The sequence below is a fragment of the Pseudopipra pipra genome, chromosome 3 (assembly GCF_036250125.1).
Source record: "Pseudopipra pipra isolate bDixPip1 chromosome 3, bDixPip1.hap1, whole genome shotgun sequence".
NCBI classification, from domain to species: domain Eukaryota; kingdom Metazoa; phylum Chordata; class Aves; order Passeriformes; family Pipridae; genus Pseudopipra; species Pseudopipra pipra.
Window position 1 is genome coordinate 33,892,037 of NC_087551.1, and position 14,319 is coordinate 33,906,355.

A 14,319-nucleotide genomic window follows, 5' to 3' on the forward strand; every position below is an offset into this window, starting at 1 on the left:
TCAGATTATAATCTTATTTCAAGTATCCCATCTCCAAATGCATGGAAATGCCTGCTATCTAGCTCTGGGTAGAGGCCATGGGACCATGGAAGGTTTAATGTCTCTCCTGTTCCCCCATGAAGAATAAATTGGGAGCATGTAGCTCATACCACCACATGATCCAGATACAATGGAAAGATTCCCATCTTCAGGTTAGATGCTGAATTGCCATTGTCTTAAGGTGAATTACTGTAGAGGGAAATTAAGAAGCACTAGATAGGAAACTCCAGCTTTGTCCTTTGGGAATATCTCTGCTACACTGTATAAAACTCTTTCCAGTGGGCCTAGCCAAAACTCCTCTCCACATCAGTGATGTGAAGGCAAGGCTTGTCTTTGTGGCCTGTGGTGATCCTACTCTGATAAATGAGTTCCATGAACATCAGATTAAAGTCACGCTTTTGTTTTCGAAGTGCCATCTTTGTCTTTTCAGATTATCATGCTAAATGTTTCTGGAGGCTTTCATATCTAAAGGGAATCAGAGGTCCCACCATTCACAGACTTCACCAGAAGAGCCCAGAGATTACAAGTGACCCTCCACATTCTCCAAAGTACAATAGTTTGTGCTGTTTCCCAGCAAGAAGGAATCTGTTTACGTAGCCACCCTCTAATACAAGAGTCATCTCTGATTGCTGGATGAATGTCTACCAGTGAACTTGTTCTTCTGCTCATAAAGCCCCTAGAAAAAAGATAGGGCAGGTTAGTGATGGTACCATCTCAGCTGTGAGTGGCCAAGACAGGCATATCCTACATCTTTGAAAGCCTGAAAAAGCTGCATGGATACTAGCAGATATCCTCTTAGGTTGGTACTCATCTCCTATGGACCCTGTACCAAAATAATCAGAGAAACAGACAGCTTCTAACAGGAGAGTCACAGGGGTGATGGTAGCCAAGGGGTCATGATAGCCCAGGGAGAGCCTGGAAAACTTTGTGATATATACAGGTTATTCTTGGCCTTAAAGCCACCTGGAAACCCACCAGGTGCAATGTCATCCCTTCTGCAAGGACAGTGGTGTGGAAATTCAGAACATCATGTCATATACAGCTCATTACAAGCCACAGTCATCTTGTCATTGATTCAGCCAGCACAGGATCTGGCTCAGGATGTGAATTTCTTCCTACACACTAGCAGTGTATTGACTTAATGGAATAGATATTTGTGAAATAGAAGATGAGTAAATGTGAGGTAAGACTATTTAAGATATTTACAGATATTATCAGGATGATATTTAAGATTCAAATTAAATTTTGCTTAAAAGTCAGTGAGAGGATGTGGCACACAGGCAGGAGCCAGAAGAACACCAGTTGTTCAGCCCCATGCCAAGAAGATCTTGAAAGACAAAGGAGGGATGGACAGCTTTTTTGGAGGGAAGACATTTAATCTCTTAGAAACACATCAGCACAGAAGAATGAGGAAGGCTACTATTTTCCAAATAAGTAAAAAAGGAAAGGATTTTTCAAAGCCCTTTGAGAGGAAAAGCAATTGCAGGAATTAAAGCTAAGGCTTTGTAAATACCTGGTTCTGTAGGAGCACTGTCAGGCAACCAATGGCCTTTCCAGGCAGCAGCATATGGTCTGACAGTTCTTGGGTGTCACAGGAGGGGCTACATCAGACTTGTTAAACAAGGAAACAGATAGTTTGGGCATTCATAATTTTTCAAGCACCAAATATATAACTTTCCTAATTTGTCGCAATTGACTGCAGAAATAATAATTTAGAGGAAAATGAGGGAAAACTCATGGATAATGAAAACTGGCGGAACTTCCCTGCAGTCACATTAGTTACACTGAAATGATCTTCTATGTTGCTAATGGTTCTGTTTGTGCTAAGGCAGTTTTTCCCCCCTTCCCTGCAGATGAAGTATTTTTCTCATTAAAATTTAGCTCACAGATGTCTACATGAGTTACTTTAATATCTTTGACTGCACTGTGCACACTCTACAGATTATATCAAGGCAGACCAGAAATAAAGATATAGAGAAGACTAATATCTCTGCAACTTTTTTTCTTCAGTGTCCAAATCTCAGTCGCACAAGTAAACAAGAATGAGGATACATTCCTGTGTTCATAATTGAGATATAAATTTGTTTCAGAAAAACATATCTGCGAGAGGAAGACTTAGTAGCACAGCAGAGGTGAAGTAAAGGGCACTCTTTTTTTTGAATTTGCATTATAAATCAGTCTCCACATCCTACCTTTCACAGTGAATCAGTCTGCTGAGATGAGCTGAATACAGAGGTAACAGTACACAGCTTTTCTCCAGCACTTTTAACACCTGTTTTATCTGTTAATGCTCTTAGTGCCAGCTCCGTGACTTAACTTTGGGTTATTTTCATCTTACTGAAATGTCAGGAATGATAAGCTATATATAAGTAAAATCCCAACACTATCACACCCTAGTACTGTGCTAGGATAGTATATAACTATTTTTCACTCCCTTTTACATTTTGTTTGAATTCTTTTAATATGTTATAAGTAGATAGCTGAAAATTTTTCAACTAAACAGACATTCCTGGGCTATTATGATTTGAGAAAAAAATCTGTTTTTTCCTGGCCCACTCTCAATCAACCTACTTGTACACTGGGATATACAGTGATATTGAAAGATTTTTTACACCAATCAAGATTGAATTAGCTCAATCTTTGGGTGGAAAACCTCTGCCAAAGTTAGCCTACTGCAGAAAACCGTGCTAAGGAGAAAGGTGCTCCTGCAGTGCAGTGGAGCCAAAACACAAGTGAAAGTACAGGTGAACTCAAAGTGTGTCTGCACAGACTGGTTCCCATAGGAAGAAAGAGGAGGAAAAACATGGAAGAACATTCAGGTACTCTCAGATGTGGGCAAGGACAGTCATGGCAACCATCACTACATCTCGCAGCAGCAATCTGGGGCAGAGTGTGAGCACGAGCAAACCTTTATCCACCTCAGTGGACTTACTTTTCTAGATGAACAGCTTCTGGATTTGTGTGGGGTTTATGAGCAAGAGCTTTGTGGTGAGTAGGGTACTCACAGAGCTGGCTAATGTGGAGAATGAGAGGCAGATGTGGGGGTGAGACATACACTCAAAGGGTGCTTGTTACATATGGAGTGGGTTGAAAGCTGGATGATTTGGTGAAGGAAAAAATGAATGGATGATGGAGTAATGTGAATGGGTGCTTAAGATGGAAGAAGTTTGACAAAAAATGCCTACAGATACTGGGCAGTAGTGACACTGTCTGCCATTTTCCTCCGTAATCTCCCCAGTACTGGGAAGGCAGGAGAAAGAAAATTTGTGAGGTTTCATTTTGGTTCTTTCAATCTAACATTGCTTTTGTTATCTGGTCACACTGACTGCTGAGCTACCCCTGGTTGCTCATCTCCCCCAGAACAATACCACATATGGTAGTATGTAAACATTTATTGTATTGGTATTTACATAATGCATAAAATCACTAACTGAGTCAAGAGAGTCGATAGTCTAGCTAAGCAAACAATTGATTGGTTTTATGAGTTATAATAAATGGACAAAAATCAATGTTCTCCAAATCTACTCTATTTTAAAAAAGAATATAAATGTCTTTAGTGTTTTTGATTTATCAGAAGATTTTATTAAAAGAAGAAAGTATTAATTCTCTGTTTCATCCTCAGACAAGATTTAGCAATTTTTTATAATCCATGTATAGGAAAAGAGATAAGTCCTTCCCCCAAAACTTCTGAAAAGAGCACATGTATTTTCATCATACTGTTCTCAGAATTTCCTACTTCTGCAATTTTCATTTTGGTGTTTCAGAACCTCAGCTCTAATTTTATAAAAGATAGACATTACTTCTTCTCAGAAATGTCATACTAGACCTCTGAACATATAATAACACCAAAGATTCTAGATCTTTTTGGGTGCTAGCAAGAGGCGTTGACTGGAAGTTGCATCTACGAAAGAGGAAAGGGATGCTGTGCTCAGCCTTGTAGGCTTTGGTCATTTGGTCATCATCTCTCTTTTGATTTTTAAAGTCTTACTTCTTGGTGCAAAAGATTGGGATTTCTTGGTATTCACAACCATATCCTTCCCTTAACTGTGCAAGACCTTTTAAAAATTAAGCAGTGTCACTGTAAAAAGCAGAGGGACTGCTGACCCATTCTCACTTTAGCTCCATGGAGTGTGTGGGAGAGCTGGATTTACTTTTCTCCATCCAAAGGTGCCCAGACCCACATCCCCATAGTCCCAAAAATATTCATCATAAGGGGTTGTCCTGCTATCCCTAAAGCAAACAAATACTGGGGCCAGAGACAAAAAGAATCTCCCTACATTAGCAGTCAGACACCTACCAGAGGGAGGGGAACCCTCCTTGTCCAACAGCAACATTGTTAAAGCAGGGATATTGCACATCTAATCTAGCTTTTCTTAGGAATCCCCATTTGACTGGGATTTCAGCTGGCAAATTGATCAGCTACACCACCACAACTTGGAAAATCTACTACAGTGCAAGAAATCCCATACATTTCTGTGGGCCATGTACTCCTCAATGCATGCACATGCAATGCATGCACAAGTCTGATGCTTCTAGAAAATTTTTGACTTCCTGGCCATACCAGGAAGTGCCCTTTCAGGATACACATACACCACATAGCTGGTGCTTTCAGGCAACTGTGCACAAGTGTATTATGGCTAATGGAGTAGGACAACACCTGCGTGCAGCGTGGGGCTTACTGCTGCTCACCACAATGCCAGTTGTTTCTGTCCAGGGTATGTCAGATAGGAATACAGAAACATTGTGTTTCCTCACTGCTTTGTAGTAAACCCAACTACAGGGTGAGACAGTAATTTCTCTCTCTCTTCTGCTCCCCTCAGTGTCTTTATTATTCTGCACAACACAAAACAGCTTCAGCAGAAGAGGGTGAAGGCAGGTCCATTCGGGCTGGCCCTTGGGATGGTGAGGGCAGGCTGCAGGGACAGAGGCAGTGGGGGTGGATCCTGTCAGACAGGCTACTGTGGTGCTAACTAATACCTCAAAGCAGAACTTTTTTTTTGTGTTTCCTCCTGAGGCTGTTTCTGTGCATATTCAGATCTGCTGGGGATGCTCTGGCACCATCTGGCTAGCCAGATGGACCGGGAATACCTAGGCTGATAGTGAGGTGAGGGCATCTGCCGTAATAGCGTCAGTCAGCACGTCAGTGACAGTGGGTATGTCCGTGACGGTACCATGACCTGGAGATAACTACGTTGTGCTCAGCCAAGACACATCTCAGATGTAAGAAGCAGCCAGAAATAAATAATGTTTTTTTTTCAAGAAACCTATACCAAGAGAGTGAGCACATGATAAGAGCTGTCAATTTTTTTGATGCTCATAGTAAAATTCTTAAGTACTTACAAAATTAATGTTAAAATAACCAAACGGTACTATCAAAATCTAAAATAAAATAAGAAATTTAGAAGAGTCAAGCAGTGGAAACAAGTTTTAACTGAAGTACCAGGATTATGAAGGATTTCAAATCCTAATGCACTGCACAGCCCATTCTTGGTTTTGGACATGACTGCAACGGATGTATGGGGATCAGATAGGTTATAATCCTTCCCCTATATTTAGAGGCTTCCTGAAGTCTCCATCTTTTGTTGTATTCACCACATGATTAAGAGATACAAGAAAAACTTTCTGTCATTTGATGAATAAGGTTTAGTAAAAACCGTGGTGTTTACCTGAAGAGAATTAATATTTTTTCTACTTCCTACATGTAAGAACATTTGTACACAATGTTATTTAGAGGTTTCAGTGCAACTTCTAATTCAGTAGAACAGAACAGAACAGAACAGTAGAATAGAATAATAGTAGAATAGTAGTAGAATAGAAGAAACATGTGGGAAGGACAAAAATATACCCTGAGGTAGCTTTTCACTAGAAATATGGTAAGTAGGGGAAAAGAGGCCACTTCATCACTGGCTTACATTTTCTGATCTGAAATTTACCATACAAACTAGTTTACTTACTGATAATATTACCAGAGACTAAAAAATGAATGTGCTAGAGACTGACTGTCCTCCCCTTGTTCAGATCAGGAATAAGAGACAGTGGTAGAGCAGAGAAGGGATAAAAAAGAAGTGAAATCAAATTCCAAGAGCCACGCTTGGAAAACCATATTTGTACACAGCATTCAACAGGGGCAGCATTTGGATACAGATCTACCACACGACCTCATTCCTGAGAGAAGAGCTCTATCAGACTTCGGAAAAAAAAAAATGTTTGGCATGGTGAAGAAAAGTGTCGTTTCTTCCATACAGAGGAGGAGAACAGGATCACACCTATCTGTCCCATGCAGCAGATGTGCAGCAAGATGGTCCTTGTAGCTGGAGATACATCTTTTGCTACAGAGAGTTTTCAAAGACTAGGCTGATTTGAGAGAAGTACTATTGGTCTGTCTTTTCCCCACTCCCTCTAATTGAAGCAGCCAAGAATGGTGAACTTTAATTTGAAAAATTTTACCTGAGGGCACAGAAGGAGACCCGAGTCAGAGGAAAACAAAATAGTTAGGTGGATTAAGTGAGGTGAGCTGATGAAAATTCTTCATAAACAGAAATGACAGGCTAGCTTGGGAAAATAAAATTTCTCTAAGTAAAAGCTGACTGATCAATAGGAGTAAATGTGTAGTGAACCAGACAATGACAGAAAGCCAATTAAGGCCATCCTCTGGACTCAGCAAAACAAACCAAGTAAAGGAAAACACATGGGCCATGCCAAGGGAAGAGCCACATTCATGTGGGCAGCAGCCCAAATTGCTACCTCAGCTACTTGTAGAGGAGCCTGAGTGCAGTGAGGGAAGCAAGAGGCACTGACTTTGAGGGGTTGTGACAGAGAGCATGGGTTTTACCTTCTTGACACCAAGCTCCTTACTTCTCATGGTCTAGATGTGAGACCCGTTCTGGTCAGACTACAAACCCATCATATTTTATAAATACCCAAAAGCAAGCAATCGAAACACTATTGCGGTTCAACATGGAACACTTTTAGAATGATCTTTGTGCTGGCTATCCACACACACATGGGACATTCACATTTTTTTTTATGCACAGAAGTTTCCCGTTATTTCTGCACAATATTCTTCTTAAAAAACAGTCACTCTGTTTCCATAACCTACTTTTTCATCATTGGTTTCTGTTTGATCAAGCTTAATAGTTAAGAAGATGGATGTCAGGGTTTAAACATATTTTGGAGCCCACCCCCCTCCTCAAGACAGAACAAAATCTTGATTGAAATGGGAATCCTACATGATTTTCTCTCAAAAAGCTATAACCGGCTTGACCACTCAACAAGTCACGACCAATTTAGACTATTAATTCAGAGTACAATTTGACTTTTCCAGATTACCACTAATTTTTACTTAGCACTAGTATAGTATAAGTTCCTATTTTGAATGATAAATGTTAACTTTTAGAGCCTACAGACGATTATCAAAGCAGCAACTTTAATGTTCTGCAAATCAGAGTGTTAATAAAAGCCAATGCATTATTAGTGTCCTGCACAACATCTTTGGATCCCAAAATTTTGCTGGATATCCAAACTTTACAAATGAATGCTGTTTAAAACCAGAAGATCTAAAAAAGATTACTTAACACAGCCTGACCAATGAACTGTCTGAGTGCCCTAAAAATGTTACGGTCCACTTTTCTCCTTGTAAAGGCAGTTCAAGCACAGCGAGATTAAGCCCACCTCCATCACATAAAGTTCAAGCACACCTCCATCCCAGTATTTTTACACCTCAAAAAAGAAAGTCTGATCATCATAACAAGTCTAAATAACTCCAAGTCAGCCAAAGAGAGATTCCCAGGCAGAGGCATCATGAAAGAAATCAGTAAGGTTGCTGACAGAGGTTCCCATGGAAATCCAGAGGTACAGACACAGTGTGCCCTGCCTTGTCAATTCCCGTGTGTACTGTTTTTTACAGCCACAAAAAAAGGAATCACGATGTAAGCAAGTATCTGAAAGAACTTGGAGTAGGGATGCAGAAGAGTCATTTAATATTACCTTTTTCAACCTGTTAGGCTGTAAACGTTAAGTTATGCCACAGATCTTGGTTCAGGATTTCACACTGAATGGCTTAACCTTTCTTACAGAGGAAATCTGCAACAAAGATACAATCGAACCTGGAGATACAGATTTTACCTTTCCTTTCTTAGTCACAGCTCCAACCTTCCTTGAAATAGGGGGAAGATGAGCATCTTTTTGGTTCTGAGTGTGGGAATGAATTTTACAGTTTGCAGGTGTGTGTTTATTTATCTGATAACTTCAAAGTTTTCAATTTTTAAAAAAAGTCAAAGTTTTTTCTCAACAGACCTTAGATTGCAATTGTAGGTGTTCTCATTAGCAAAAAAGTAGATTTTGCTGAGGAAATAATTAGCTTCATTTTGATAAATCCTTTTCTACCAAATGACTAGACATGCATTTTAAACAATAAAATAATAATTTTTAAGTTCAAGCTACATCTCCTATGTTAATCAGTCTTCAATAGGAAACTGAAGTTTTCTCTGCAGAAACTGAACCTTTTTATTGAAAAGGAGGGAACATGAACTGTAAATGTTCTTTCATTTGTGTTGCACAATAGCTCAACTTCCTCTTTGAAAAAAAAACCCCAAAACACAAAACACCAAGAAAAGAGGATTATTTCTTTCTCCCATTTCCTTCATCATGACTTCTTTTACACCTTGCCGTAGGCTATCCTGTCATTTTCAGATTTTTGATTCCCTCACAAAACAGAGTATAATCTTTCTCACAGATGTTACTAAAAGCGCCAGGGAACCAGGCTTGTGCCTATCTGTCCATGGGGTGCATTTATATTCTGTCTATGCACATATGTTTCAGAATTAGCAATAACTTTTCCAAGTTCTCCAACAAAAAGCTGCCTCCAAGTTCAGGGAAGACTATGCCATTAAGAAAAAATACTCATTCTACTACAGACAATGAAGCAACCAAGAATTTAGGAAGGCGACTGACGAGTTACAACTGACTTAGTGCAAAAAGTTGTATGCTAAAATATATGGGTATGCCCAAATGCTGTATGGAGACTTTGCTCTACATGCCTTGTCAAGTCAGAGTCTACATTGCTTTAAGCCAAATGTTAAAGTGCCAACAACCAGGTTGACTTCAGGTGAGCTGAAGACAAGCACAGCCTACGCCTTAGCTTTCCAACATGAGCGTGAGCTCTGACATGAAGTAAAAAACCCCAGACTGGTAAGAACTATTGCAAATATATAGGAAAAAAACCACTGAAAATTCATCAAACACTGATCAAATGCATAGATTTATAGGTGTAACAAAACAGAACACTGCCCTTTTCAAAGGTCAGTCACTATCTCTTTTCATTCTTTGGAAACTGTCTGGTTATTTATATACAGCACACTCACAGAAATAGCTGCACTTGTTTTGTCTAATTAAGTGTAATCCAATCTTACCTGGCAAGTCCATATTGATGTGATAATGAATCCATCATCTCTGAAGACATTGAAGATTTCAATGATCCCTCGTGAATAACCAAACACGGAGATACTAGCATCTGATACTGCCAAGTTAAATGTGAGGTAGTCAGTAGGCTGCAGAAGATGTCTTTGTTTATACAGGACAAAAATCACAATGCTGTTTCCAAACCAAGACAGCCAGCCTGGAAGAGAAAAATTAAATCCATAGAACTAGATGATCTTTAAGGTCCCTTCCAAATGAGGCCATTCTATAATTCTATAATATAAAAAGCAAATAAAGCAAGAAGGAGTTGAGTGTGTCAATGTATGACATCTCTTCTAAAATTATCCTTTTGCTCCACTAGAAGCATATTAAACCAGATTATCCACTAGAAAACCTAGGCATGGAGGCTTTTTGAGTAGCTGGGTATATTTCAGAAGCAGGAGCGAGCGAATAACTTCAGTAATAGAACAAACACAAAGAGCTGTTGCTACAACTATCAAAGATCCACACTTTAAGAGCCTAGAGAAGTTTTTTTTCCATAAGTGGATGAAATTCATGGAGGTGAAATTCACGAAGATGAACTCATGGAGTGTAACATCTGGGGAAAATAGGAAGGAGGAAAGATTGTTAGAGCTAAACAGAGACTACAAACAATCTGTCAAAAGCTGCATCTGTTTAGGTACCTTGTATACAAAAATGGATACAGGAGGTTCATGCACGTAGCCAGAGAGCCACTTTACCAGTCCTCTCTCGAGAAGGGCAGCTAATACAATTAAGTGTCTTCTCTTAGAACAGTCTAGGATCTCCTTGCAGCAAAGTCTGTCCCAGATGGGAATATTTTTCAGTAATGCACCTGATAATCCATATGAAGTGAATGTTTTGAACAGAATTTTAAAGTCTCTTTTTATTTATTTTTTTAAAGAAAATTGTATCCTCTCTTACTCTCCAGGAACAGAGATGCCTGACATATGTATGTCTAAGTTTATAGAGAAAACACAAGGGAGATGACTATAAAGCTGTAGAAAGTCAGACAATTACTCAGTTGGAGAGACCTAAGAGTTTCCAAATGTCCACAGCTATTGCTCCACTCATTTACATCCCACTTTTTGAGATGACATAGGCATGCGGAAATGAACAATTTTTAACAAAATGTTTATTCGTAGGTGTCAAACTCAGCGTTGAATATGTGGTTTAGCCTGTGAAGGGGGTGGTTGCAGGGTGGCTGATGGAAAGGCGCTGAGCAGCAGGCTGGGCAGCACCAGGCTTCCTGTTGGCTCCTGTTTCTACCCTACAGACCAGCTCTGCCACTTTTGACATTGGTGGCCTCACTTCACCTTGGCAGGGTGGAGCAAAACACGACCTCTTTTAAGTGTCTGCAGCCTAGGATAGGATTAGGAATGCAACACCTGGTGGTTTATGCCAGGGTATGACACTACCAGACGAGTAAGAAAAGAGCTGATCCACAGCCCTCTATCCAGGCACGAACAGTAGATACCTCAGAGCAAGGCTATTGTATATTAACACAGTGAGAGATGGATATACACAATAAAGAGGGATGTGACATGATGGCATTACACAGCATCTCTGGATATTCAAAGGAGTTCACAAGAGAAAAGATGGCTGGTGTGTTTAATGTTACAGCAAGAGGGCAGTTGCTTTCCTCCAGGAAGCATCACCTCATATGTCAAGAACCCAGCACTTCACTACCAGGCTGCCTTGGCTAGGAAGGGAGGGGAGAAAATTGCCTCTGAGTCTCCAGGTCATGTGAGAGTATCAGGATCTGAAATGCTGAGGAGCAAGTCACTCATTCTGCCAAAAGAGAAGTTGGGTACATACCCCCTGCTGAGGTGCTCTGGATACTTTGGAGTGGGAGGGGAGGTGGTTGATGGGACAATCCCTGTACAGCACTGTGAACTGCTTTTTCTGTGGAGCAATTTCCTTTTAATAGCTTCTCTTTGCAGCATTGTCAAGCTGCTGCTGCTCTGTCTTGCTTTGCAAATGCATATGGTTTACTGAAGAGCTTTTGAAATGGGAAGAGCTGAAATGTCAGGATATGGTATTAACCAGAAATAGTCACTGGTGCAATGATACACTGAGATACACACATATAATTTATATATATCTCGTTATAAGATCAACAATGATAAATACATCTTATTCTGGCCACTAGGTGACAATGTTTCTTAATCGAGTCTTGTTTCGAACAACTGAATGCACTTTAAGTCAGGGATTTTCTGACTATTGTCTGAGTCTAGGTATTATAAGTAGGCAGAGCAGGGCGCTGGGGGAGGAAGGTTTTGGGAGCACATAGGGATGGTCTGCAATGCAAACATGGGAGTTGTGTTGCTTGTGTACGTCAGTTCTACCTTCTGTAAGGTAGGATAATTTTTGACTCAGTAGGCATGAAAGTTTTTTTCCCTGTCATTATGAAGACATAGTGCTAAGATGGCAGACAAAATAAAATTACACTCCTTGTAAACAGCAAAATTTTTTCAACCCAGGGTAATGTATGGGAGGGCTACCCTTAAAGTGTCAGACACCTGCCCTTCCTGGGAATAGAGCAAATTCCCCTGAGCCTGGAGGATAAGGGAGTTTTCAGTTAAAGTATCTTAAGAAGAAATTGAGAAAAATATCACATAAAACAACATTACACATTTTAGATGGAGACAACAGAGACACAGTGTTTTTGATAATTTTTTGGAACTACAATCACAAACCGAGGGTGGAGTTGAGGGAAGCATTGAGGGAGATAAGGTTACAGAACAAGTATGACTTCTGCAGGTAGGCATGTTCCTTTTAAACAAAGTACATGGAGAACCTGCACTGGCATATCCAGTGCCTAAAATGATCTGTCTGGTAGTAGACCATATTAACACCAGGATTTAAAAAAAAAAAAAGAAAAAAAAGACACTAAAGGAACTCAATTCTCAGCAAATCACAGACTAACAAAAAGAGTGGTCACATAGAAGTGCTACCAACTACAGTAGTGACTGTGGGACACTGGATCTCTGTGCCATCAGATAGATGTGCTGGTCTGAGGTTGCTACCTATATTGACTCACCGATTCAAAAAAAAACCAAACCACCCCAAACCAGAAAAACAACCACCCCCAACTGAAAAAACACCTAAAACCAAACAACCTCTCTCCCCTGAACCCATAACATTGTACTTAGACTTACTCTTATTAGATGTTATTGCATGGCCTTCTGACAAGAATAAAATATAAAAAATGGGTGTAACAATTCACTCATATGCAGTTTAAAATGTACATAGAGCCTTAAGAATCCAAGAAGTGAGAGCAAAAGGTGTTTCACTGTCACAAACTAGACTCTTCCTTCAGCAAATAAGCTTTCTCTAGGATATAAATGGGATTGAGCATTTCAATACAGAGCAGGCATGAATGAAGTCAGTTACTGGTTCAACTACATATACACAAGCATAAATGCCTCTCCAAAGAGATTTGCTGTAAAAGATTTTCAGCCTAGGAAACTTTATTTAAAACAGTGATAAAATCCAGAGAATTTGCAAAGCTGTCATTAACTATTGCAACTGTGAAGTGACCCTGCTCTGTTTTCAGTCTTTGCTGCCAATTGTACACACACAATATCCTGTCCAGGGCATATTGCCAATTCTGACAGGAAGAAGAAGTCATCATGTTTCAGACTTGACAAAGCGTGGAGAGATTATTTGTTCAATAAATGCAATCATTTTGTGGATGAATGTTCTGTGAATAGTTTGTTTCCTTTCTCACCTTCTTAGATTTATCTGTCAAAGTCCCAAAATAACACTCATTCTGTCACTTGTCAAGTAACAGTTTACTATTACCATTCAAAAACGTGTGTCTTTTAAAGACATGGTTGGGTCTTGTGGTCTGTTCCTGTTTTCTGATGGGATTGGTAATGCTCTCAGCATGTCTTTCTGATATAAGCACTCACAAAAAAATCAGTTTTTTCTCTAAGAAATGCTCTCTCCTATTGGCTTAAAATTTCCTTTTATGCCAAGTATTCATTCTAACAGTCCCAGTTAACTGGGACACTAGGGAAAACAAGCATAGAACAAATTGTGTATAAATGTGGGAAAAAAACCAACTTACAAATTCCAACTAATAATTTTGAAGAAAAATATTCTTTATATTTTCCCCCATATCTAGCAGCCAGCAGCAGTGGACAGTACTTTTAAATTGCACCTCCTAATTTAAACTACACAATGATTTTCCACAGTACTATACCTCATAGGGCATAGGGAAAACCGGATCAGATGTAATCCTAGCAGAAGGACAAGCTTTCACCTGTCTGTCTCTGACAGTTCTGAGCTCATTGAAGGGAAGGAGGGAAAGAGAGTGCTGCCTTCAGAAAGAGGATGCTGACGCAGATGACCTAACGAAGGGTAACTCAGTGGCTGCTATCACTTGCAGATAGTCCCTCTGAGAATAGATCACTTCTATCCAATTGGCATTGCATTTTCCCCACACTTCGCTGTTCTCTTGGCCAAAGCAATAGCAAGGGGAGTGATGAAACAGTGACTTGGATGCCATGAAGCAGCACAGTGATCTCAAAATCCATCAGCATTTGCAAAACACATTTTGATGATGATTTGCTTGTGATGTGTGTGCTAAAACAGTGAACTCAGGTTTCCATGCAGTGTGCTGAGGACCCCTTGTCTGGATCTGAAACTGCCTGGCTAGTGTGTCATGTACAACACATACAGTAGTGTCCTGTCTATCATATATGACATCCGTGCTACCTGTGACCTGCGAGAATTTCCAGAAGGGGATGCACACAGAGGTCTTATCTCAGCAAAAGGTGTTAGATCATGGTTCTTGGGTACTCACATCCTCAATCAAGACTATGGGAAGACTTGGCC

At 40.0% G+C, this 14,319-nt stretch overlaps 1 protein-coding gene across 1 annotated transcript in view; it reads right to left on the minus strand.

The window, feature by feature from the left end:
• LOC135411251 (opsin-5-like) overlaps positions 1-14,319 on the minus strand; it is a 30,432-nt gene that overhangs the window by 13,271 nt on the left and 2,842 nt on the right. The window contains exon 2 of the mRNA XM_064648596.1: positions 9,450-9,655. Within this exon, the coding sequence (XP_064504666.1) occupies positions 9,450-9,655 (206 nt within the window). The remainder of the gene's footprint in view (positions 1-9,449; positions 9,656-14,319) is intronic.